At 45.0% G+C, this 26,683-nt stretch overlaps 1 protein-coding gene across 3 annotated transcripts in view; it reads right to left on the bottom strand.

Moving 5' to 3' along the window:
* MYZAP (myocardial zonula adherens protein) overlaps window positions 1–26,683 on the bottom strand; it is a 125,677-nt gene that overhangs the window by 46,912 nt on the left and 52,082 nt on the right. For all 3 annotated transcript variants that reach the window (XR_013215665.1, XM_077263820.1, XM_077263821.1), the window contains exon 3: window positions 12,229–12,312. Coding sequence is in view for 2 of the 3 variants with exons in the window: in XM_077263820.1 (XP_077119935.1) it covers window positions 12,229–12,312 (84 nt within the window). In the remaining variant the exon portion in view is untranslated. The remainder of the gene's footprint in view (window positions 1–12,228; window positions 12,313–26,683) is intronic.

Here is a 26,683-nt window from a genome sequence, read left to right as displayed (position 1 = left end):
TGTCAAATGCAAGGTGTGTCATCATAAAATCAAAAGAGGGAAAAATGTCAGCAACCTCAATACCTCCAATATGTGGAAACATGTGCGGACCAGGCACGCGGCGGAGTTACAAAAACACACTGAAGACCTAGGCCAACCAAGAGCGGCAGCTACCACCTCTTCAGCTCGTGTTGCCTCTTCCTCCAGCTCACACACAGCTGGTTCAGCTTCCTCCCAGGATCACCATGGAAGAACCTCTGGCACTGTTGTCCAGAGACCCACTGTAATTCCACCCGCAGCAGCACCACGTTCCCAGTCATCCTCACACTCCCAACCCAGTCTACAGCCATCGGTAGTACAGGCATGGGAGAAAAGGCGGACTTTCTCGTCAAACCACCCATGAGCACAGGCTCTGACTGCAGGCATTGCCAAACTTCTGTCACTGGAAATGCTGTCATTCAGGCTGGTGGAGACTGACAGCTTCCGTGACTTGATGTCATTGGCAGTCCCACAGTACAATGTGCCCAGCCGCTTTTATTTCAGCAGGCAAGCCATCCCTGCCCTGCACAAGCATGTGGAGGGACACATAAAACACGCGCTACTGAACGCCGTCAGTAGCAAAGTCCACCTCACCACCGCTGCGTGGACCTGTCACCATGGACAAGGGCGATACCTTTCCCTCACTGCCCATTGGGTTAATGTTGTTGAGCCGGGTACAGATCGTGCGAGTGGCGCAGGACATGTCCTGCCCACTCCAAGGATTGCAGGAATCCAGTCTGTACGCATTGACTCCTCCTCTTACACAAGTTCATCAGAATCGTCGCTGCAGGAGCCATCACAGTCCACCTCCACATGGACCCGTGAACTTTTACCTGTTACGACCGACATGAGCACAGCCATGGCCAAACGTCAACAGGCCGTCTTGAAATTAATTTCTTTGGGGAATCGAAGCCACACAGCGCAGGAGCTCTGGAATGCCATCAAGCAGGAGAGCGATGTGTGGATTGTGGCAGCGAATCTCCAACCAGGCATGGTAGTGTGTGATAATGGCCAAAATCTGGTGGCAGCTCTGGGCCTCGGCAACCTCACTCACATCCCATGTCTGGCACATGTGCTCAATTTGGTCGTGCAGAGTTTTTTGAGGGACTATCCGGATCTTGATGCACTGCTGCACAAGGTCCGCCTAGAGTGTGCTCACTTGCGGCGTTCCAGCACGGCAAAATTGCGCATTGCGGCTCTGCAGCGCCGATTCTGCCTTCAGGAACATCGCATCATATGTGACCTACCTACCAGGTGGAATTCCACGTTACATATGTTGGAGCGGTTGTGTGAGCAGCAGCAAGCAGTAATGGAGTACCAGCTGCATCAGGCGCAAAGAAGTCGCACTCCGCGCCGTTCAGACTTCACAACTACAGAGTGGGCCACTATGAAGGACGTCTGCCAGGTTTTGCGTCCCTTCGATTATTCCACGCGGATGGCGAGTGCAGATGATGCACTAGTCAGCATGACTGTCCCCCTTATCTGCCTGCTTGAAAAATCACTGCAAGCGCTAAGGGATGATGTTGTGGAAGAGGTGGAGGATGAGGATTCACCATTTCCGTCATCTTCTGGACAGTCAGCGCCACGTGGTTCCTCACAAACGCGTAGGCAGGGGACACTTTGTGAGGAGGATGAGGAGGAGTCAATGGAGGAGGAAGACATCGGTGCAGAGGAGGGAGTTACACAATTGTCCAGTAGTCAGTGTGTACAGCGAGGGTGGGGTGATGACGAGCGGGCAGAGATCACGCCTCAAGCAGGGGACAGCGTTTCTTGGCCAGTTGGCAGTCTGCAGCACATGGTTGATTACATGCTGCAGTGCCTGAGAAACGACCGCCGCATCGCCCACATTCTCAACATGTCTGATTATTGGGTGTTCACCCTCCTCGATCCTCGCTACCGGGACAACGTACAAAGCCTCATAACACCGTTGAACCGGGAGCGTAAAATGCGGGAGTACCAAGACACACTGGTGAATTCCATCATCTTCTCCAGTCCAACTGAGAGAAGTGCTCCTAGTGCTTTACAAAGCAGCTCAGTGCGTCCAGGCAGTGGAGGAGGCTCTGCACAAAGAGGGAGCAGAAGCAGTGCCTCTGCCCAAGGCAAGACCAGTATGGCCCAACTGTGGCACAGTTTTGTGTGCCCGCCACAAATGTCTACACCATCACAGGTGCCTCCAGTCAGCAGGAGGCAACGGTTCCGTCAGATGGTGACAGACTACATGTCTTGCCTTCTTGCTGTACTCCCAGACGGCTCTTCCCCTTTCAAGTTTTGGGTCTCTAAGCTGGATACATGGCCAGAGCTAAGCCAGTATGCATTGGAGGTGCTGGCTTGCCCTGCGGCTAGTGTATTATCGGAACGCGCCTTTAGTGCTGCAGGTGGTGTACTAACAGACCGTCGCATGCGACTATCCTCCGATAACGTTGACCGGCTTACTTTCCTGAAAATGAACCAGGCCTGGATCTCGCAGGAATTTGCCACTCCTCTTCCTGATTAAATAATTGGGTGACTGTCTACAGTATCCAGGTCTCCTGTTGTGTTCATCTTTCTACCACCTGAACTGTAATTCCTGGGCTCCAACACCGCCAGTTGAGGCTCAGAAGTGCCGTCTGCACAGTCGAAACATACGACCCAGTGTTATTGGGTGTCAGTAACGTCAGCTGATCCCCAGCTGTGTAGCCGGCAATGTGTCCTGCGACCACCACGCTGACACAACAACTGAAATGTAAGGGAACCTGTCCCCCCCCCAGGCGTTTGTTACTGAAAGAGCCACCTTGTGCAGCAGTAATGCTGCACAAGGAAAAGGTAACTATTTTTGTTTAGCTCCTTGCACACGCAGAACTTAACACTTTTAAAGTGTGTCCACTGATACCGTAAAACCATCCCGGAGGTGGGACTTTCCTTTGTAATGTGACGCAGCACACCCGTCTTTCCTACCCCCTTAGCGCCGTGCGCCGCCTCCTCCGTGTTGTTTAATTCTGTCCCGGAGCCAGCGCTGTTATGTTATCCCTTGGCCAGGCACATTTTGCGGTGCCCATCTTCTGACATCATTTGGTGTCAGGCTGGCGCCTCACAGTGTCTTCTGATTTAATCACACTGCGGGCCTGGGATCCATGGGCATGCGCAGTGCATATCTTCACCTCAGGCTGCTGTCACTCATCTCCCTCCGCCTTCTTCAGACTATGCGCCGTCAGCTGATCCCTAATAGCATGCCACGGCCGTGACACCGCACAGTCTGAAGAAGCCGGAGGGAGGGGAGTGAGAGGCGAGGATATGCACTGCGCATGGCCACGGATCCCAGGCCCGCGGTGGGATTACATTAGACGACACTGCGAGGCGGGATCTAGGCCAGCGCGGCCGCACAGGCGCAGCCAGCCTGACACCAAATGATGTCAGAAGATGGGCAGCGCTAAGTGTGCCTGGCCAAGGGATAACATAACAGTGCTGGCTCGGGGACAGAATTAAACAATGCGGAGGAGGCGGCGCACGGCGCTAAGGGGGTAGAAATGACGGGTGTGCTGCGTCACATTACAAAGGAAAGTCCCACCTTCAGGACGGTTTAACAGTGTGAGGGGACACATTTTACAATTGTTTAGTTCTGTGTTTGCAAGGAGCATAATGAAAAGAGCCACCTTTTCCTTTGGCATTCTTTGTGATGCAAAAGCTGGCTCTTTCAGCTACAAACGCCTTTTGTGGGGGGGTTAAAGTTTCCCTTTCGACTTGCTCCAATCAGGCTTCGGCCTAAACGGTGTTCCTCTGCTCCTCCTGCTGTCCCTGGGCTCTAACACCGCTAGTTGGTGCCTGGAAGTGCTGTCCGCACAGTCAACAGTCGCTCCTGTTATTGGGGTTCAGTAACGTCAGCTGCTCCCCTGCTGTGTGTGCTGCAATACCTCCTTTCTGCTCCTCCTGCTGTCCCTGGGCTCCAACACTGCTGGTTGCTGCCCGGAAGTGCTGTTTGCACAGAGCCAAACACCTCGTCAATGTGTTAGTGGGGTTCAGTAACGCCTGCTGCTCCCCTGCTGTGTATCCGGCAACGTGTCATGCGACCGCCACGCTGGCACACTAGCAGATATTTACATGCCTCCAGTGCAGGCTTCGGCCTACACTCTGATCCTCCTGCTGTCCCTGGGCTCCAACACTGCTGGTTGCTGCCCGGAAGTGCTGTTTGCACAGAGCCAAACACCTCGTCAATGTGTTAGTGGGGTTCAGTAATGCCTGCTGCTCCTCTGCTGTGTATCCGGCAACGTGTCATGCAACCGCCACGCTGGCACACTAACAGACATTTACATGCCTCCAGTGTAGGCTTCGGCCTACACTCTGATCCTCCTGCTGTCCCTGGGCTCCAACACTGCTAGTTGCTGCCCGGAAGTGCTGTTTGCACAGAGCCAAACACTAGTGTTGAGCATTCCGATACCGCAAGTATCGGGTATCGGCCGATACTTGCAGGTATCGGAATTCCGATACCGAGATCCGATACTTTTGTGGTATCGGGTATCGGTATCGAAACAACATTAATGTAAAAATGTGTAAAAGAAAGAATTAAAATAAAAAATATTGCTATACTCACCTCTCCGACGCAGCCTGCACCTTACCGAGGGAAGCGGCAGCGTTCTTTGTTTAAAATTCGCGCTTTTCTTTCCTTTACGTGAAGTCCCGGCTTGTGATTGGTTGCGTCGCAGTCACATGGGCGACGCAACCAATCACAGCAAGCCGTGACGTAATTTCAGGTCCTTAAGGATTTTAAAATTACGTCCCGGCTTTGTGATTGGTTGCGTCGCAGTCACATGGGCGACGCAACCAATCACAGCAAGCCGTGACGTAATTTCAGGCCCTTAAGGATTTTACAATTACGTCCCGGCTTTGTGATTGGTTGCGTCGCAGTCACATGGGCGACGCAACCAATCACAAGCCGTGACGTCACGGGAGGCTGGACACGCGCGCATTTTAAAATGCGCGCTTGTCCAGCCTCCCGTGACGTCCCGGCTTGTGATTGGTTGCATCGCGGTCAACCAATCACAAGCCGGGAGGCTGGACACACGCGCATTTTAAAATGCGCGCTTGTCCAGCCTCCCGTGACGTCCCGGCTTGTGATTGGTTGCATCGCGGTCAACCAATCACAAGCCGGGAGGCTGGACACGCGCGCATTTTAAAATTTTAAAATGCGCGCGTGTCCAGCCTCCCGGCTTGTGATTGGTTGACCGCGATGCAACCAATCACAAGCCGGGACGTCACGGGAGGCTGGACAAGCGCGCATTTTAAAATGCGCGCGTGTCCAGCCTCCCGTGACGTCACGGCTTGTTATTGGTTGCGTCGCCCATGTGACTGCGACGCAACCAATCACAAAGCCGGGACGTAATTTCAAAATCCTTAAGGGCCTGAAATTACGTCACGGCTTGCTGTGATTGGTTGCGTCGCCCATGTGACTGCGACGCAACCAATCACAAAGCCGGGACGTAATTTTAAAATCCTTAAGGACCTGAAATTACGTCACGGCTTGCTGTGATTGGTTGCGTCGCCCATGTGACTGCTACGCAACCAATCACAAAGCCGGGACTTCACGTAAGGAAAGAAAAGCGCAAATTTTAAGCAAACAACGCTGCCGGTTCCCTCGGAGAGGTGAGTATAGCAATATTTTTTATTTTAATTCTTTCTTTTACACATTAATATGGTTCCCAGGGCCTGAGGGAGAGTTTCCTCTCCTTCAGACCCTGAGAACCATCAGGAATACCGTCCGATACTTGAGTCCCATTGACTTGTATTGGTATCGGGTATCGGTATCGGATTGGATCCGATACTTTGCCGGTATCGGCCGATACTTTCCGATACCAATACTTTCAAGTATCGGACGGTATCGCTCAACACTACCAAACACCTTGTCAATGTGTTAGTGGGGTTCACTAACGCCTGCTGCTCCCCTGCTGTGTATCCGGCAACGTGTCATGTGACCGCCACGCTGGCACACTAACAGACATTTACATGCCTCCAGTGCAGGCTTCAGCCTACACTCTGATCCTCCTGCTGTCCCTGGGCTCCAACACTGCTGGTTTCTGCCCGGAAGTGCTGTTTGCACAGAGCCAAACACCTCATCAATGTGTTAGTGGGGTTCAGTAACGCCTGCTGCTCCCCTGCTGTGTATCCGGCAACGTGTCATGCGACCGCCACGCTGGCACAACAAAAATTTAAGGGAACCTGCCCCCCCCGGGCGTTTGTTACTGAAAGAGCCACCTTGTGCAGCAGTAATGCTGCACAAGGAAAAGGTAGCTCTTTGAGTTTAGCTCCTTGCACACGCAGAACTTAACACTTATAAAATGTGACCACTGATACCGTAAAACCGTCACGGAGGTTGGACTTTATTCGTAATGTGACGCAGCACAGCCGTCATTCCTACCCCCTTGGTGGCGTGCGCCGTCTCCTCAGCGTTGCTTGAATCTGTCCCGGAGCCTGCGCTGTTATGTTGTCCCTTGGCCATGCACACCTAGCGCTGCCCGTCTTCTGACATCATTTGGAGTCAGGCTGACTGCAGATGTGCGGCCGCGCTGGCCGAGATCCCGCCTCGCAGTGTCTTCTGATTTAATCACACTGCAGGTCAGGGATCCATGGGCATGCGCAGTGCATATCTTCACCTCAGGCTCTCACTCATCTCCCTCCGCCTTCTTCAGACTCTGCACCGTCAGCTGATCCCTAATAGCATGCCACGGCTGTGATGCAGCACAGTCTGAAGAAGGGAGGGGAGTGAGAGGCGAGGATATGCACTGCGCATGCCCATGGATCCCAGGCCCGCAGTGGGATTACATTAGACGACACTGCGAGGTGGGAACTCAGTCAGCATGGCTGCACGGGCGCTGCCAGCCTGACACCTAAATGATGTCAGAAGACGGGCAGCTCTAAGTGTGCCTGGCCAAGGGATAACATAACAGCGCAGGCCCCGGGACAGATTCAAACAACGCTGAGGAGGCAGCGCACGCCACCAAGGGGGTAGGAATGTCGGCTGTTTGCGTCCCATTAGGAAGGAAAGTCCGACCTCCGGGACGGTCTCTCGGTATCAGGGGACACATTTTATAAGTGTTTAGTTCTGTTTTTGCAAGGAGCATAATTAAAAGAGCCACCTTTTCTTTTTGCATCGTTTGTGCTGCACAAGCTGGCTCTTTCAGCTACAAACGCCTTGGGGGGGGGTTAAAGGTTCCCTTTCGACTTGCTACAATCAGGCTTCGGCCTACACTCTGTTCCTCTGCTCCTCCTGCTGTCCCTGGACTCTAACACTGCCAGTTGGTGCCTGGAAGTGCTGGCTGCACAGTTAACACTTGCTGCCGTGTTATTGGGTTTCAGTAACGTCAGCTGATTCCCAGCTGTGTATCTGGCAAACCAAATCTGCTCCTCCTGCTGTCCCTGGGCTTCAACACCGCTAGTTGCTGCCCGGAAGTGCTGTCTGCACAGTCAACAGTCCCTCCTCTGTTATTGGGGTTCAGTAACACCAGCTGCTCCCCTGCTGTGTTGCGGCAATACCTCCAGCCTGCTCCTCCTGCTGTCCCTGGGCTTCAACACCGCTAGTTGCTGCCCAGAAGTGCTGTCTGCACAGTCAACAGTCCCTCCTCTGTTATTGGGGTTCAGTAACGCCAGCTGCTCCCCTGCTGTGTTGCGGCAATACCTCCAGCCTGCTCCTCCTGCTGTCCCTGGGCTTCAACACCGCTAGTTGCTGCCCGGAAGTGCTGTCTGCACAGTCAACAGTCCCTCCTCTGTTATTGGGGTTCAGTAACGCCAGCTGCTCCCCTGCTGTGTTGCGGCAATACCTCCAGCCTGCTCCTCCTGCTGTCCCTGGGCTTCAACACCGCTAGTTGCTGCCCAGAAGTGCTGTCTGCACAGTCAACAGTCCCTCCTCTGTTATTGGGGTTCAGTAACGCCAGCTGCTCCCCTGCTGTGTTGCGGCAATACCTCCAGCCTGCTCCTCCTGCTGTCCCTGGGCTTCAACACCGCTAGTTGCTGCCCGGAAGTGCTGTCTGCACAGTCAACAGTCCCTCCTCTGTTATTGGGGTTCAGTAATGCCAGCTGCTCCCCTACTGTGTTGCGGCAATACCTCCAGCCTGCTCCTCCTGCTGTCCCTGGGCTTCAACACTGCTAGTTGCTGCCCGGAAGTGCTGTCTGCACAGTCAACACTCCCTCCTCTGTTATTGAGGTTCAGTAACGCCAGCTGCTCCCCTGCTGTGTTGCGGCAATACCTCCAGCCTGCTCCTCCTGCTGTCCCTGGGCTTCAACACCACTAGTTGCTGCCCGGAAGTGCTGTCTGCACAGTCAACAGTCCCTCCTCTGTTATTGGGGTTCAGTAACGCCAGCTGTTCCCCTGCTGTGTAGCCGGCAACGTGTCCTGCAAAAGCCACGCAGACACAAGGCTGCCGCCAGTGCAGGCTTCGGCCTACACTCTGCTCCCTCTGCTCCTCCTGCTGACCCTGGGCTCTAACACTGCAAGTTGCTGCCCGGAAGTGCTAGCTGCACAGAGAAAAACACCCGCCAATGTGTCAGTGCGGTTCAGCAACGCCAGCTGTTCCCCTGCTGTGTAGCCGGCAACGTGTCCTGCAAAAGCCATGCAGACAAAAGAACTGAAATTGAAGGGAACCTGCCCCCCCCAGGCGTTTGTATGTATAACAGCCACCTTGTACAGCAGTAATGCTGCATTTGTACAAGGTGGCTCATTCAGTTATTGTCCTTGCACATGTCGAACTGAACACGTATAAAATGTGTCTCCTGAGACCACGAAACCGTCCCTGAGGTGTGACTTTCCTTTGTAATGACACGCTGCAACCCCCTTGGTAGCGCTGCCCGCCTTCTGACATCATTGGTTGGCTGGCTGCGCCTCTGCGGCCGCCCTGCCCGACACAACGCCCCTCGGTGTCTTATTTATTTTGACTGCGAGGGTGTGATTGATGGGCATGAGCAGTGCATATCTTCACCTGGCTGTCACTCATCTCTTTCCGCTTTCTTCAGACTGTACGGCTTCATGGCCGTGGCATGCGATAAGGGATCAGCTGACGCTGCACAGTCTGAAGCAGGTGTAAGGACACGAGTGTGAGAGGCGAACATATGTACTGCGCAAGGCCATGAATCCCAGCCCCACAGTGTGAATAAATGAGAAGACACTGTGGGGCTGGGATTCATGGGCATCGCGAAATGCACCGGCCGACATTAAATGATGTCAGAAGATGGGCAGCGCTAACAGCGCAAGGCCAAGGGATAACACGACAGCGCAGACTCCTGTCCAGCAAATAACGACGCTCAGGAGGCTGCGCCCAGCACCAAGGTGGGATTTTTGACAGCTGTGCTGCGTCTCATTAAGAAGGAAAGTCACGCCTCCAAGACAGTTTGACTGTATAAGGGGCTAAATGTTATACGTGTTTCATTCAGCATCTGCAAGATTCAAAACTTAAAGAGCAACCTTTGACTTGTGCAGCATTACAGCTGCACAAGGTGTGGCTCTTCTAGTTTGAAACACCTGAGGGGGGGTTAAAGGTTACCTTTAAAATTGGTTCAATTAGGCTTCGGCCTACACTCTGCTCCCTCTCCTCCTGCTGTCCCTGGGCTCTAACACCGCCAGTTGGCGCCCGGAAGTGCTGGCTGCACAGAGCCAAACACCTCGCCAATGTGTCAGTGGGGTTCAGCAACGCCAGCTATGCCCCTGCTGTGTAGTCGGCAACGTGTCCTGCAAACGCCACGCAGACACAAAGCTGCCGCCAGTGCAGGCTTCGGCCTACACTCTGCTCCCTCTCCTCCTGCTGACCCTGGGCTCTAACACCGCCAGTTGGCGCCCGGAAGTGCTAGCTGCACAGAGAAAAACACCCGCCAAGTTGTCAGTGGGGTTCAGCAACGCCAGCTGTTCCCCTGCTGTGTAGCCGGCAACGTGTCCTGCAAACGCCACGCAGACACAAAGCTGCCACCAGTGCAGGCTTCGGCCTACACTCTGCTCCCTCTTCTGCTGACCCTGGGCTCTAACACCACCAGTTGGCGCCCAGAAGTGCTAGCCGCACAGAGAAAAACACCCGCCAATGTGTCAGTGGGGTTCAGCAACGCCAGCTGTTCCCCTGCTGTGTAGCCGGCATTGTGTCCTGCAAATGCCACGCAGAAACAACAGACCTCCAAATGCCTCCAGTGCAGGCTTCGGCCTACACTCTGCTCCCCCTGCTGACCCTTTGCTCCAACCCCACTAGTTGGGGCTCTAAGAAGACAAGCTTAAATAGGTCCCCATCCTGGTTCCAGTACCGTCAGCTGGTTCCGGGCAGAGCCTTTGGCTTAGGTGCCTCCCTCTGGGTATCCGAGTTCCACCAACATCAGGTGGTCCTTGGTAGTGTCAGGCACGGGTACCTCCTGCTTAGTAACCGGGTTCCAGTAACGTCAGCTGGTCCTCGGTAGTTCTATTGGCTCTTGGACCTTCGGCTACCCATCCGGGTTCCAGTACCTTCAGCTAGTTCTCAGCAGTGTCTTTTGCTCTTGTACCTTCTGCTCCCCATCCTGGTTCCAGTACCGTCAGCTGGTTCCGGGCAGAGCCTTTGGCTTAGGTGCCTCCCTCTGGGTATCCGAGTTCCACCAACGTCAGGTGGTCCTTGGAAGTGCTTTCAGGCACAGGTGCCTCCTGCTTAGTAACCAGGTTCCAGTAACGTCAGCTGGTCCTCGGTAGTTCCATTGGCTCTTGGACCTTCAGGTAGCCATCCGAGTTCCAGTTCCATCAGCTGTTTCTCGGCATTTTCTCAGCCTTCTTGTACCTTCTGCTACATTTCCAAGTTCAAGACCCTAAAGATGATGACCCGGAAGACCACCCCTAAGATGACGACGACACCAGAGACGACAACCACTGAGATGACGACGACCCTGGAGACGACGACGACATTGGAGACCGAGAAGCAGAAGAACAAGAGGCTGCAGAACAAAGAGCAGAAGAACATTAAGCATAACACTAAATATCAGAGCAAAAGATATTATCTAAATTATAAGCAGAAGAAGACTAAGCAGTGTATGGGGGTGAGTCCGTTCCTCCTTGTGGTGCCCCTGGATAAAGCCTGATGCTGCAGGCCAAACTGAACGCGGACAAATGTAACTCTTTTGTGACAGGCAGAACGGAAGGTGTAATCTTCAAACTTTTATAGATAACAACTACGGGAATGCCTGTCACAAATAAGAATATGATGAAGAACTTCAATATGAAGAAGAATAAGAGTTAAATAAAAAGAATATGAACAATGTAACAAAAAAAATAATAGGTAGAAGATGAAGAAGAAGATGAATAAGGTGAAGAAGAACTTGATGTCAAAGATGCTGATGATGATGAAGAAGAAAGTGTGGGAGAAGTAAAAAAGAGGGTGAAGGGCATGGAAGTAGTGAAGCATCAATATCTGACAAAATAAAAAAAATCTTAACATAATCAATATCTTTGTAACTCCGAACGTCTTAAAATTTTTTTTTAAATTCCTGCTATTCTATTTGATTGGGCTAAACCTCTATGCCTTTAATGTCTCCGCCACCTCCCCCAATACATCCTACATTATTCTTAGTTGTTTCCTTCATGTAGAATGAACCTACAAGGAAAGAAAGGATTTTTTTTAATTCCGATATTTTCGTCCCATTGACTTGCATTGGTATCGGGTATCGGTATCGGCGAGATCCGATATTTTGCCGGTATCGGCCGATACTTTCCGATACCTATACTTTCCGATATCGGAAGGTATTGCTCAACACTAGTTATAGGTTAACAAAATATTCAATGACACTCAGTCTTGTCAACATTTTGGAAATTGTTCTTGTATTCAGTGAAATATTGATTAACATCTCACTTTTTAAGCGTGGTGTTAGGGGTGTGGAAAAAATACTGCAAAGTAAGAATGCTTTCATAAATAGAAGTGGTAATAGTTTTTTTATCCATTAAAAATATGCAAAGTGAATGAACAAAAGAGACAATAAATGTTTGGTGTGAACACCCTTTGCCTTCAAAACAGTATCAATTCTTCTAGGACACTTGGACAATTCTTCTTGACATTTGCACACTGTTTTTGAAGGAACTTGGCAAGGAAGATGTTCCAATCATCTTGGAAAACTTCCTTTCCCTAGTTATCAAACTTTCTTATCATCACTTTGTACTGTATAAAGTTTAGATAATTTGTTACTCTAGGCTTCTTTGACCAAGAACTGTACATAGTGGTACTGAAAGAGAGCAGTATCGAAGTGAAAAGTCCTTACCAGGGTTTGTGGTTCTGACGTGCTTTTCTCAGAAATGTAGCCATTTCGTTTTCTTCTCCTTTCCGGTGTATGTCTGGGGTCCACCTTCATGGAGAAAAGAATTTGTTTTTAATGTCAGAACTAATTTAATTATCCAAAATTATAAATTCTTCCCAAAAAAAGAAAAAAGGATTTACTTAAATGTACAAAAAAAATTAGACACTGTCAACATTTGTCAAAAGTCATTTGTAGCTAAACTAATAGGGAAGAATACAAATGTAGTTCAAGTGCTATTTCTTCCAGGAAAGTTCCAGGCACCATAATGGAAACCTGATGGACATCATTGTCGCTAATGTAGTCTGAGGCTACTGGTGTCCTGTATACACGAGATCCGGCACTGGCATTACTTTTGTGAACTTGGCATAACATATTTCAGTGATAGGGTTTTGGGCAACTGTATATACCATAATTTCTGCAATCATATTTCCATTGAATGAATATAACCTTATATTTTGAAGAATCAATAATGTAAAATGCAAATTTCATAAGTTAGACTTACATATACACAGACAATTTGTATAAATGAGCATAGAAAACAGAAAAATGATAAGACCTCATCTATTTATAGGATTTACAAAATTTACAATATTATTGAGGGAAATTATTTAAATTCATAGATCACTGACTAAAAATGCAGCTATAAATGTTTCCGAGTTGACACAAAATAAAGCTGAAAAGACAATAAAAAGTGTTATTAATAGTAAAAGGATAGGCTTTATGGCATGTGAAAAGAATAACACATTGATGTGAAATATCAGGGAGTGCCATGTAGCATTTACTAAACAGCAGTGTAAAAAGATAATGTGGTGGCTTTTAATTGCATAGAAGCATTGTTACATGCCTGGGAAAACACTGTCCAGATGCTACAATACATGTCAGAGGTTATATAGAAGTTTTACATCACATTAGGCTATGCAATACTTAAAGAGGTGTCTCACGTTCATAAAACAAAAAGGGCAAAGTGCTTGTAAAAACTAGCAACTTTGCAATCTACTCCTTATGAAAAATCCTTTCTTAAGAGCGGAAGAATTTTTAGCTCAATAGTTTACAGCACATTGCCTAGGTTACCAGCTACCATGCAATCTCAAGAGTGGTCGGTTACCTAGGCAAAGAGTGCATGGCATAAGCAGGCTCTGTGTTGTGTAGCTGGCAGGGCTGCTTCAGTATTCTTGTACTTCTCCCAAGCTGCAGAGGTGCAGTTACCACTCATAGCAGCCTAGAAGAGCGCTCAGTTCTGACCAGCGGTACGACCACGACGCTGGCCTGGCACATTATGTATTACCATTATTAATTATTAGCTTGTAACCATTGTTTTCCTGTACTCTTACCTAATCTGAAAATTAAATTTTTATAGCTACTTTTCCTTGGATGTTAAGTATGTGTGTGGTCATATTACTCCAACAATCAACCTTTAATGCCTTACATTGTGTCTCCAACATTGAAGATATCAAGTGTCACAGAGTTCTGCATTTACTGCAAGTGATAGTACAATACACCTGCTGGTCATAGTATACTGGCACGGATCAGGTGCTCACCCCGTTGTGCCAACATTATCTTAAATGACTCTATTATGTTCAATTGCTAAAGCAAAATGTGCAAATGTAATAAATGGTGATTAATCCCATAGCCAGTACTAGATAGCGACTGAGACATCTTTCCTGAGATACATTTTTCCAAACAAGTAAATCTTTTACTTGGTATCAAGAATTTTCTATCTTTAACTGAGACATAATGGGGCAGATTAATCTATATACAGCATAAACTTTGTCATAAATAGTCTTAAAAGACACCAAATTTATAATCGTGGATCATGCTCATTGATACATTTGACACATCACTTCCTAATGGGAACCTGTCATCAGGTTTTCACAATATAAACTAAAGCCACCACTTCTATCAGTTTGTTTTGGATCTTCTTGGTAGAAAATCTGCACTGAAAGTCTGCAACAAAATACAATACAATCCAAGTGGTGGAATTATCTGCATACATTTTAGGGTGAGCTGCAGACTATCAATCTTAGATCTTGTGTATTTCTTGCAGAGTTTTGCTGCAGATTCACACATATATGAATGTATTGAAGACAGAAAAATGATTCAGAAGGATCTAGATAAGCTTGAAAAATGGGTAGTGACTAACAGAATGGTACTTAAAGAGAAATGCAAGATTATATATCTGGACAATAAAAATGAAAATTACATCTACAGAATGGGAGGAACAGAACTAAGCAACAGCATGTGTGAAAAATACTTTGGCATACTAATAGATCACAGACTGCACATGAGTTACAGTGTGATGCAGCAGCAAAAAAGGCAAGAGAAGCCTAGAGTCTAGATTGCATGAAGTACTTATTCCTCTCTACTCTTCCTTGGTCAGGCCTCATCTGGAATACTGTGTCCAGTTCTGGGGATCACACTTTAAAAAAGACATTTCAAAAACTGGAGCAAGTTCAGAGAAGAGCTACCAGGATGGTGACCAGACTGCAGTGTGTCCTAGGAGGAATGGTTAAAAAATCTGGGAATATTTAGCTTGCAAAAAATAAAGCTAAGAGGAGACTTAATAGCGGTCTACAAATATCTGAAGGGATGTCACAGTGTAGAGGGATCATCCTTATTCTCATTTGCACAAGGAAAGACTAGAAGCATTGGGATGAAACTAAAAGGGAGAAGATACAGATTAGATATTAGAAATTTTTTTTTGACAGTTAGGGTCATCAATGAGTGGAACAGGCTGCCACGAGAGGTGGTGAGTTTTCTTTCAATGGAAGTCTTCAAACAGAGGCTGGATAGACATCTGTCTGAGATGGTTTAGCGAATCCTGTACTGAGCAGGGGGTTGGACATGATTATCATAGAGGAACCTTCCAACTCTAACATTCTATGAAATGCAGTCTTTGTGCATGATAATTTTGCTGTAGATTTGCAAGCGACTTACCTGCAGAACTATTTGTCCATGTTTGTACATGGCTTAAGAAACATAATTGTACTTTGAAGTACCTTGGAGGTGGGACAAAGCACAGTTATGTTATTTTTAACCTCATTACATAAGTTGAACAGAAGAGTGAAACTGGGTACTTACATTGGTACACATAATGGGTAGGTCTACAGTAGGGCAATTTTAGTATTGTGCTCATTGTGGCCATTATGGTTAAAGGGGTATTCCCATCTTATTTATGGAATATGCCACTAATGGGCACTGGGACCCATGTTTATTTTGAGTATGTAACTTTGCACAGTTATATCTTAAATGTGTGACATGCCCCTTTAAAAAAATTGTTTCCTTACACTAGAAACCCTAATATTGTCTCCTTTGATAAAGATAGATGAAGAAAGAGAAGGTGTAGACAAATTAACTCTCTGAAGTTATTTCATATTTCCTGCTCTTCTGCTAACAGTTTCAGGCATTACCCCTTTATTCAACTATTCGTAATAAAATAAGACAGAATTTAGCAATCCTAATTACTAATTTTCCATTTTATCTATTGCATGCCTTTTTGAAATTACATGGCTTTGTAAATTAAAGGTCAATCACAACAGATCTTTTACAAGTAGAAAAGGAAATACCCACTCATGTAACAAAGGAACATGTCTTGGTTCTGGATTTATAGTTTATAATTTTATAAAACAAAACAATGCAACTTTAACTTTGCATTTTTATACTTGCAATGTTTAGAGTTTTCTCTCCTCATCCCCCTTTTTTTTGACTGAATTGCCTACTAGTAGAGATGAGTGAATTGATTCATAGGAACCTTTTCCAGCTGCCTGGTTACTATCCCATATCCACCAGACAGAAGACGGGTGAATTACCTTATACCAGCGGAAATCCATGACATTTCTCCAGATTAGTAGGCCCACCGGGTTGGATCATGGGGTTCCAGTATGGTGGTCAAGGAATACGGATGAGGTCACTAGTCCAGGGTCTAGTAAATCGATTTGCTCATCTCTACCTACGAGGCATGGTTTGTAAATCTCCTAGTAATGAGCAGCAATTCTCAATGTAACAAGGTATACTCGTGTAACTCCACACTATACTGCCTTCTTTATATCCAGTATACTGTATTAACTCACTCCTAAAGTGATGGCTAATGTGGATAATAGTCTCAACTGAAAGTCAGATACAATTTGTCATTCAAAAGGAATTTTTCATGGTGTACCAAGAACAGACATCATCGTACAACAATAATTGTACAGTACAAATGACAACGATAATTAGCACATTTTCTCTCTGAACAGCCATCATCAATTCTTGACTCATCGTATATAAATACCAGGAATAGGAACTGCTTGTAGTAAGCAAATAATTCATTGTATACTAAAAATAAATTACGCTAATGTGAAATATTATGTAATACAAAATGATATATCTATGCTCTATTTATAGACATAATTCCATAATTCGAGATTTCCCTCTCAATGCAACCTCGCCTAAAACAAGCCGTAGCTGTGCCCTGATTATATTGCTATAATTAGGATGGGAGGAAATATACCAGATCAGCATTATACTTATATAATCCCTGCACTTTTATTGAACAGTTTTACTCAGACTTTCTGACAGCTGTGGAGATTAAGACGCACCTCTCATTGTCTATAATTAGGAGGAACAGTGGGTATGTGCCACTGTTGCTTTCTGAACGATTTGTTCATGGTTTGCCTGCCATAAGTTTCCATGTGTTAAGGTGTTTACACAGGGCAAAGAGGTTCAATCCCCATCATTGCTCAATGTAGACCCTCCCAGCCATCAAACGAGAGAAATAATCAAAATAATTGTGACATAAAAACATATGCTACCTGTGTTTTCCATGGATGTTCAATATGTGCAGTGCAAAATAACCAAAAATTGCAGAGCGTTGACACAAAGACATTGTCATGACACCACAATTGTGACATGCTATGTAGTGTATAATAACTATTATTTGCTAAAAACAACTTTCAAAATAAAACAACAATACCAGACAACAATTGAAAAAGTACAAATACAGTTTGACTTTTTCACAGGTATCTTCCTTCAGTCAGCATCTGTGGTGTTCTTTCATGTCATACAAATGTTCCAATAAGGCTACTTTCACACTATAGTTTTTTGCAATCCGTCGCAATGCGTCGTTTGGCCGAAAAAACGCATCCTGCAAAAGTGCTTGCAGGATGCGTTTTTTCCCCATAGACTAACATTAAGCAACATATTGCGACGGATTGACACATACATATTGCGCCGTGTTGTGGCGGACTGTCAGCACAAAAAAATGCTACATGCAACGTTTTTTGCCGCCGACGGTCCGCTTTTTCCGACCGCGCATGCGCGGCCGGAACACCGCCCCCACCTCACAATGGGGCAGCGGATGCGCTGGAAAAATGCATCCGCTGCCCCTGTTGTGCGGCGTATACAACGCTAGCATCGGTAACCTCGGCCCGACGCACTGCGACCGGCCGAGCCCGACGCTAGTGTGAAAGTAGCCTTAGTAAAAAGTAGACTGTCAGCCCACAGGCAGGATAAAATCTCTGTATTGTGGTAAGCTTCACACTCGCCTTGTCTTTATATTTGATACTACTTTAGACTGGCTTGAAAAAATAAACATTTTTAAAAATACATTACAAGGTCCATTAGATGCCAGGTCTGACTCAAAATTACCTTGAATAGTATAGTTAGGGAATAATCATAATAGACATTTAATTAAGCCTTTCCAGACATGTCAAGTACATTGTTGCCACATTTTGGGTAAAGAATGGGATGTATAATACTGCTGGCACCTGTGTTTTACAGACGTGATCAAAGTGTGGTCTGATCGCTGTTATTTAAAGAGGTTGTCCACTACTAGGACAACCCCTTCTTGATCTAAATGTTTGGCCCCAATAAAATAAAAAATCCTATAGTCACCTCCCTTGCCGGCGCCGTTCCATCTGTGTTAGCACTCGCAGTCCCAGAACTCTCGTGCTGTTGTTTGACATGTGAGCACAGCGCCCAATCAGCGCTGGTGTCACAGCGCTGGTGTCACTGCCCTCGCCTTTATATGAATTGACCATGAAGAGGAAGTTAGGGCTGCAGCTCATCTCTGACTTCCTCTTCATATTCAATTTGTACAATGGCAGGGACAGTGATGCCAGCGCTGAATGAGCACTGGGCTCACATGTCATAACAACCGCATGAGAGCCCCAAGACCGTGAGTGGAGGCAGTTACTTAGCCCATCATGCACCCCCACACTCGCAACGTGTAATGCAATCATGGGGTGCCGGTGGAGTTACCAAGGCCTACTGAAGGCCCCATTGCCAACAGTTTTGTACTCCTTTTGAAGCCCAGTTTGTTCTTGAGCTTTGTAGGTGATCAGTAAATTAACAATATATAGCAGTGCTAAAGTATTGCAGCATATTGTACAAGCAATCAAGCAGATTCTTATCTTCTAGTTTAGCTTAAAAAAGATAAAATCATAACAAAATACTGTAATAAAGTCTAAAAAAATAAAACTTTAAATCACTCTCTTTTTCCCTCTCCAAGGAATTTTTTTTTCAAATTGCCATATCTGTAAAGGTCCAAACTATCAAAATATAAGATTATTTAACCCATATGGTAGAGCCTATAGGAAAAAAATAGACCAAGATGCCAGAATTCCTGTCACATCAACCCCAACTTGGAATTTTGTTTCCCAATTTTCTAAAAAACTATTTTACTTACAGACATGATTGTCACTATCCCTGTTTGGACTTATAATCTAAATCCCCTAACAGTAAGTCATTGCAGTAAGGGAGAAACGTAGGGAGAACATATAAATTCCTTTCAGATGTCGTCCTTGGTGAGATTTGAACCCAGGTTTTCCGCACTGCAAAGTTACAGTTCCTGACAAAAATGAGCAGTTTCATTTAAAACTACAACCTTTCCTGCAAAAAAAAAAAGTTCTGATATGACTATGTTGACAAAAGAATAAAAAAGTTTTGACTTTTATAAAAAGAGAAGGAGAAAATGAATGTGGAAAAAAAAATTTGCTCCAACAGGAACGGGTTTACAAGAATTGCTTTGTGTTAACTATTGGAAGCTGTCTACCAAAACCTTCACTTTTAAACACATTCATTAAAATATCCTACAATTCTACAGCTCATATTTAGACATATGTTTGTCCAAAGTAACAGACTATATGCAAACAATGTATATTCTGATCCTGTAATCTGTAATGACTAATCACTCTGTGCACTGCCCCTACAACTGAAAGCCGGTGGCTTCCAAAAGAAAATAAGTTCATTTTCTCCCTGTAGCTGCACTTTCAATAAGGCGGCTGGGCAGCACTGCAGAGTACCATGTTTTCCTGCAGGTTAACCCTATATTAGCAGATAAATAGCATTTTCCAAAGTGACAGGTTCCCTTTAACTGTCATGGATTGGATTTTTTTCTCATAGCGATTTAACACAATCTACGAAGATATCATTTTGGTGGGATGTGATGTAATTAAATGTCTATGATGGGCCATTGACACAAGACTGTGATGAAAGCTTACCAAAATTGGATCAGGCAACAAATATCTAATGCGTTTTGCAGCTGCGTATTTTCTGCCAAGAGATGCGGAAATGGTGCAGAAATTTTACTCAACGTGTGCACATACCCTTATAATGGCTAAATAATTCAATTCAAAACCGCCATAAGTAGAATTATGTTTTTGTCACTACTACCATTATTTCTAGATTTGATACTAATATCACCACTACCAATATTACTAAATATAACACAAAGACTTAATGCTAGGTCATTATTTTCTTTTCCAATACATTATCCAATATCCAAAACACTAAAGTTAAAAAATTAATGAAAGTATTAAACTACACAAACTTGATACATTACCTGGGAGCTGGGCGGCCTGCAGTCCATGCTTCGTTTTTGTATACCAGGGAACGTACTTTGTTTGTATATTGATGAGATATGAAATGGTATAGTACCAGCCATTGGTAAACAGACTGTATAACATAGGTAAAAATGAGCAGTGAAATGATTATGATGTTTGAGCTATATAACATATGTCTGACAAGTTAGACACAGTACTGCATATCCCTAAAGTATCTGCTGCATACAGATTGAGCAAAGGTTAAACTGACTCATAACATGGCACTGGGATATCACGGCACAAAAAGGGAAATTTGACACCTAACTTGACATTGGCCAATGACTTTTTCGACATTTACTTATCTCAATCCTCTTAATAACTTGTCACAGAAGGTTATAATCACTTAAGATGGTGCGTTGTGAGTCATGAAATCCTTACAGACATCGGTGTTGTGGACACACAGCACCCACTGTGAGCAGAATGTAGGATTGACCAAAAATACCACTACTTGGGTTATAAAATGGAGGCATATGTTGCACACATGGAAATGTCCATTAGATATTCAGAAGAAAACTTCTGTGTATAAATTCAGCTTTAGTGAGAAAACGTTCAATAAAAATAATATTTAGTTGTGTCATGCAATTCAATTGATATTGTTTATTTGCTAATTTTTAAGAACAAACATTAATAAAAATGTTAATTGTTATTAGTATATAATACACAATATCTATTAAGGAGTGAATAAATAATAAGTAAATGCAACCAAAAGATCAAAATTATAATACAATGAAAGGTGGTATAAAATACATAGTGAAGATCCCAAACGAAAAGGAGGAAGGACAAATGGCACTAGTGTATGGGTAAAGGAATATATTGAAAAAAATATGAACAGGCAGATAGTCTGGTGACACTTTTCAAACAGATGCATGTAGAATAACAAAGTAAATGCATCAATGAATAACTCACAGTTACCCAATCAATACCATGCAAACAGTATATAGTGTCCGGAACGCCGGAAAATGTATCTAACAATAGCAGTTGTTCCTCCTGTTGCAGGAGGTACTTATCCTGACACACGTCTTATGGGTAATTACTCTTTTTTATTAATTCTTAATATCTTTTTGGTTACTTAGGAATCTTTGCTCCAGTATACCTATGGTTGTTCCTCTTTACCACTGTTGTTAGCTACATTTTCCAGGTTTCCATAGACAGTATATACTGTTTACAGGGCACTGATTGGGTACTTGTGATTTATTCATGTATGAGGGGCGTTCATTAAAGATTTCCTCCGACACACTTCTATTTATCACAGGATGCTGAAACTGCACTTGTTTAATTATATAAGTCTCTATAGGTTACATGCCAATTTGTAACTCAGAGTTAATAACGTCTTGATTGTACTGGTGCTGAAGTGGTGTAAGGTTTGATAATGGACCCAGTGCAATACAGAGTAGTCATCAAGCTCCTTTACTTGAAAGGCCGCACACCAAAGGAGGTGCTTGATGAGATGAAAGAGGTTTATGTTGATGATTCCACATCATATGATGTAGTCAAGAACTGGCATTGTCTCAATTCAAATGTGGTTGGACTTCGGAGCAAACAGCTCCAATTACAGGGAGATCCCACTCTTCAATTAAGGAACACACCATCCATGAAGTGGAGGTCACCATTTTGGAAAATCACCACGTAATCATTCGCCACATAACCCAAAATGTCAAGATTAGTGTGGGGTCTGTGGAAAAAAATCATCCAAGACCATCTTCACATACATAAGGTATCCACTCGCTGGGCTGCTTACACCTTTCCAGAAGCAGGAACAAGTCAAATGCTCAGGCTCTATCGATGATGTGCCATGGAAACCAGGAGGATTTTTTCAACAGACTGCACAAGATGAAATCTGGGTCCATCACTGTGATCCTGAAACTAAAATCCAGTCAATGCACTGGAAGCATCATGACTCACCACCTCCAAAGAAGGCATGTGCCCAACCCTCGGCAGGCAAGGTCATGCTCACAGTATTTTGGGACCTGCATGGAGTAGTATTGATACATTTCCTAGCAAACGGCACAATAATCAATCGGGCATACTATGCTTCACTGCTGAGGAAATTGCGGGAAGCCATTAAAACCAAGAGACATGGCATGCTCACCAAGGGTGTCCGCCTTCTGCAAAACAATGCACCAGTTCACAACTCACATGTTGCCCAAATGGAAGCTTGCTCCTGTGGCTCTGAAATTCTACTGCATCCCCTTTATGCACCAACCTCGCACCATCAGAATTCCACCTCTTTCCAACAATTAAATTATTTTTGAAAGGCAAGCATTTTCCAGATGATGACACTCTGATTTCCAAAGTCACAACGTGGCTTTTGAAGCAACCTGTCGACTTCTACAAGCGAGATGTTTACAGTTACTTAAAGAGATGGGAGAAGTGTATGTCCATAGGTGGCACCTACTGTATGTAGAGAAGGACTGTGCCATGTTTCATTGCTCTCAGTCCACAGAAAGTGGGTCAGGGGAAATCTTTCATGAACGCCCCTCATATGTATTCACTTTGTTATTCTACATGTACCAATTTGATAAGTGTCACGAGACTATTTGCCTGTAGACAATTTTTGGGAGTATATTCATTTACCCGTATACTAGTGTCTTTTATCCTTCCTCCCTTTCGTTTGGGATCTTCACTATGTATTTTATACCACCTTTCATTGTATTATAATTTTGTTCTTTTGGTTGTATTTACTTATTACTTATCCACTCCTTATTGAGATCATATTTATATTGTATACTAATAAAAATTAACACTTTTATTAATGTTTGGAGATCTGTGACTCTTTAGTTTTGTAGGAAAAAAGTATTATTTGGAGGTTTTTTCCACATATACTTGTTTAAAGATCTTCAGGATTTCCTTCCTCTTTTTAAGAACAAAGTATTTTTTCTTTTTGACCTGGTTTTTAGAAAATGTTGAAAATTTTATTTTTTAAGATGGTTTGCATGCCATCAAATGGAAAAGGCATAAAGTAATGTAAAGCCTTAAAGCTATTCCTGACAGGTTGTAATTTTGTCTTATAAAGTAACAATGGAGCTACCTGCAGTAGAAGACATTCCCATCACTAAAAGCCCATAATAGCCCCAGGGGTTGTCATAACCATGTAGCTGTTGTACTGATTTTCTCTGAAATGTGATAAGTAATGCATTACAACTTTTTTTTTTTTACAAATAAGAAACATTAAATGAGAAGTTAAAAAATCCTGTAATATAAATATTGGCCTTATAGCAAATGTGAGTTGTTATTATTATTTTTTGTTGGTGTTGTTTGTTTTTTTAAAGGGGTTTACCACTAAATATATTGATCCTCTTTCAATTGGTCATAAACTGTGGATCCAACCAGTACCAGAACAAGGATGCCAACGTTTCCTATGTGCATGGGTGACCACCACCAATATTTTTACTTCAATGGGAACGGACAGAATGGCTACCTCCATTAGTCACATAGAAGTAATGGAAGTGTTGGTCAGACACGCACCACTATTCCAGTATCTGCTGTTTGTAATTCTGCTAGTTGCCTGGTAGAAAAAGACAATGGCTTAGTGCCATTCCCCTGTAAACCATGTATCTTACCTGCTTGGTTTCGTCCTTGTAATTGTCATCTAAGCTCCCATAATAACCTGCGTTCTAGTGACAAAAGTATCTTTAAGGCTAGTTTCACACTAGCGTTCGGCAGGTCTGCAGATGGCAGCCTTCTTCCTCCGTTAAGCCCGCCCACTGTCGCACCTCTTCCTTCACTCCACCTATGTCTGCATGCGTCCTGTGTACCCTATCTTTAACATTGGGTACGAAGGCCATGCGGACATATGTGGATGCCTCCGCATGCGTCGTTTTGACGCTGTGCCGACCACAAAAAAATGGAACATGTTATGTTCGATGCAGTTCAGTGCAGCGTCAAAACGACACATGGGGAGGCATCTGCATGTATCCACATGGCCTGCTTACCCAATGTTAAAGATAGGTACACAGGACGCATGCAGACATAGGCGGAGCAGAAGGAAGAGGTGCAGCAGTGGGCGGGGCTTCACAGAGGAAGGCTGCCATCCAGAGCCCTGCCGAACGCTAGTGTGAAACCAGCCTAAGCTTGCAGAATAAGCTTTAGCAATAATAGGAATTATTGTTTGCCATGTTATAGATATATGAGTTCTCACCAGTCCTACAAGCTTGTTATACTTGTCACCTCACTTCCTTACTTTTCCTCTCTAATCAATGCCCATGCTGCAGAAATCACACAACTTTATAAACTAGCAGTTTCTCTGTACTGACACACAAACTGTTTGTAATTCCCTGTTGTGTAAAATATTTATATTTATTTCACACAAGATGCATTACTCTTGATCACACTTTAACTCTATGGATCTAATCTGCACTTGCTGTTAATATCAAATGGATCTCTAAGTGTTTGAAAGATTATTATATATATAAAGTATAATGACCCACTAAGCCAAATCTGTGGGTCCCACGAATCAATACAAAATGCTGGAAAAAACGCTTTTACTGAAAAGCCAGGTCTCTTTTAATGTGGTGTAGTACTGGCACTCGCCAAAAGGGGTTAAAAAACATTCACTCCATTTAGTCATGTTAAAATCCAACTGTAGAAAATGTTCCTAGCGCGTTTACATGCAATCCTATTTTCCTGCACCACAAACTGAATACCCACTGTGGTTCATATACATTGAAGGCTGAGCTGAAACCATAATTTTCCCTGTTCACAGATTTTTTAGGGTACTGCAGCTGAACCCATTCATTCAGCAGATGGATAAAGGTCCTGTGGGCGTGACCTCCGATCATTGATGTCCTAAGGAATGTCAACATTTTTCCAATCATCACAAAACACACACAATTCATCCAGTAATTTTACTTCAACCATCGCTCAACATAAAAATCCCCATGGAAGTCTATCTTTAAAAGAGTTGGCCACCCTTCAGGACATCTGAACCAAGAAATAAAGTAGCACTCTGTAGCGCTATAGCATGCAAACATGAAGTGTATCTCCTGTAAGACTGTCACAACAAGCTCAAGGATGGATTCTCATGTGGAGACGATGGCCATAGCTCAGCTGAGAGGAGCTCAGAAAATGAGAGACAAAAGAGCTGCAAACTCTCCTTTTTGACCTTCAGAATGAGGTTACTGACAGATTCTTACTTAACTCTTGCTGCAACTGGCAATAGACCATGCAACAAAGAGGCTAAAGAGGACAAATGGTGCAAAATATCTTTAATGAAACCCAATTGCAAAAATTATTTTTAACCCCCAAATACATGAATTTAAGTAAAACAAAATAAATCCAAAAGGGTGGACAACCTCTTTAATATTTGTTTCAGACACTAGAAACAATTACCGTATATACTCGAGTATAAGCCGACCCGAGTATAAGCCGACCCCCCTAATTTTGCCACAAAAAACTGGGAAAACTTATTGACTCGAGTATAAGCCTAGGGTGGAAAATGCAGCAGGTACCAGTGAATTTCAAAATTAAAAATAGATACTCCATACCATTCATTATGGCCCCATAGATGCTCCACATAAAGCTGTGCCACATATAATGCTCTGCACCATTCATTATGGCCCCATAGATGCTCCACATAAAGCTGTGCCATATATACAATGCTCTGCACCATTGCCCCATAGATACTCCACATAAAGCTGTGCCATATATACAATGCTCTGCACCGTTGCCCCATAGCTGTGCCATATATATAATGCTCTGCACCGTTGCCCCATAGCTGTGCCATATATATAATGCTCTGCACCGTTGCCCCATAGCTGTGCCATATATATAATGCTCTGCACCGTTGCCCCATAGCTATGCCATATAGTGCTCTGCACCGTTGCCCCATAGCTGTGCCATATAGTGCTCTGCACCGTTGCCCCATAGCTGTGCCATATAGTGCTCTGCACCATTGCCCCATAACTGTGCCATATAGTGCTCTGCACCGTTGCCCCATAGCTGTGCCATATAGTGCTCTGCACCATTATTGCCCCATAGCTGTGCCATATAGTGCTCTGCACCGTCCATTATTGCCCCATAGCTGTGCCATATAGTGCTCTGCACCGTTGCCCCATAGCTCTGCCATATAGTGCTCTGCACCGTTGTCCCATAGCTGTGCCATATAGTGCTCTGCACCGTTGCCCCATAGCTGTGCCATATAGTGCTCTGCACCGTTGCCCCATAGCTCTGCCATATAGTGCTCTGCACCGTTGCCCCATAGCTGTGCCATATAGTGCTCTGCACCGTTGCCCCATAGCTCTGCCATATATATATAATGCTCTGCACCGTTGCCCCATAGCTCTGCCATATAGTGCTCTGCACCGTTATTGCCCCATAGCTGTGCCATATAGTGCTCTGCACCGTTGCCCCATAGCTCTGCCATATAGTGCTCTGCACCGTTGCCCCATAGCTGTGCCATATAGTGCTCTGCACCGTTGCCCCATAGCTCTGCCATATAGTGCTCTGCACCATTGCCCCATAGCTGTGCCATATAGTGCTCTGCACCGTTGCCCCATAGCTGTGCCATATAGTGCTCTGCACCGTCCATTATTGCCCCATAGCTGCTGCTGCTGCAATAATAAAAA

Source organism: Ranitomeya variabilis, chromosome 5, assembly GCF_051348905.1.
Source record: "Ranitomeya variabilis isolate aRanVar5 chromosome 5, aRanVar5.hap1, whole genome shotgun sequence".
Classification (NCBI taxonomy): Eukaryota; Metazoa; Chordata; class Amphibia; order Anura; family Dendrobatidae; genus Ranitomeya; species Ranitomeya variabilis.
This window is presented reverse-complemented; position numbering and strand designations above follow the sequence as displayed.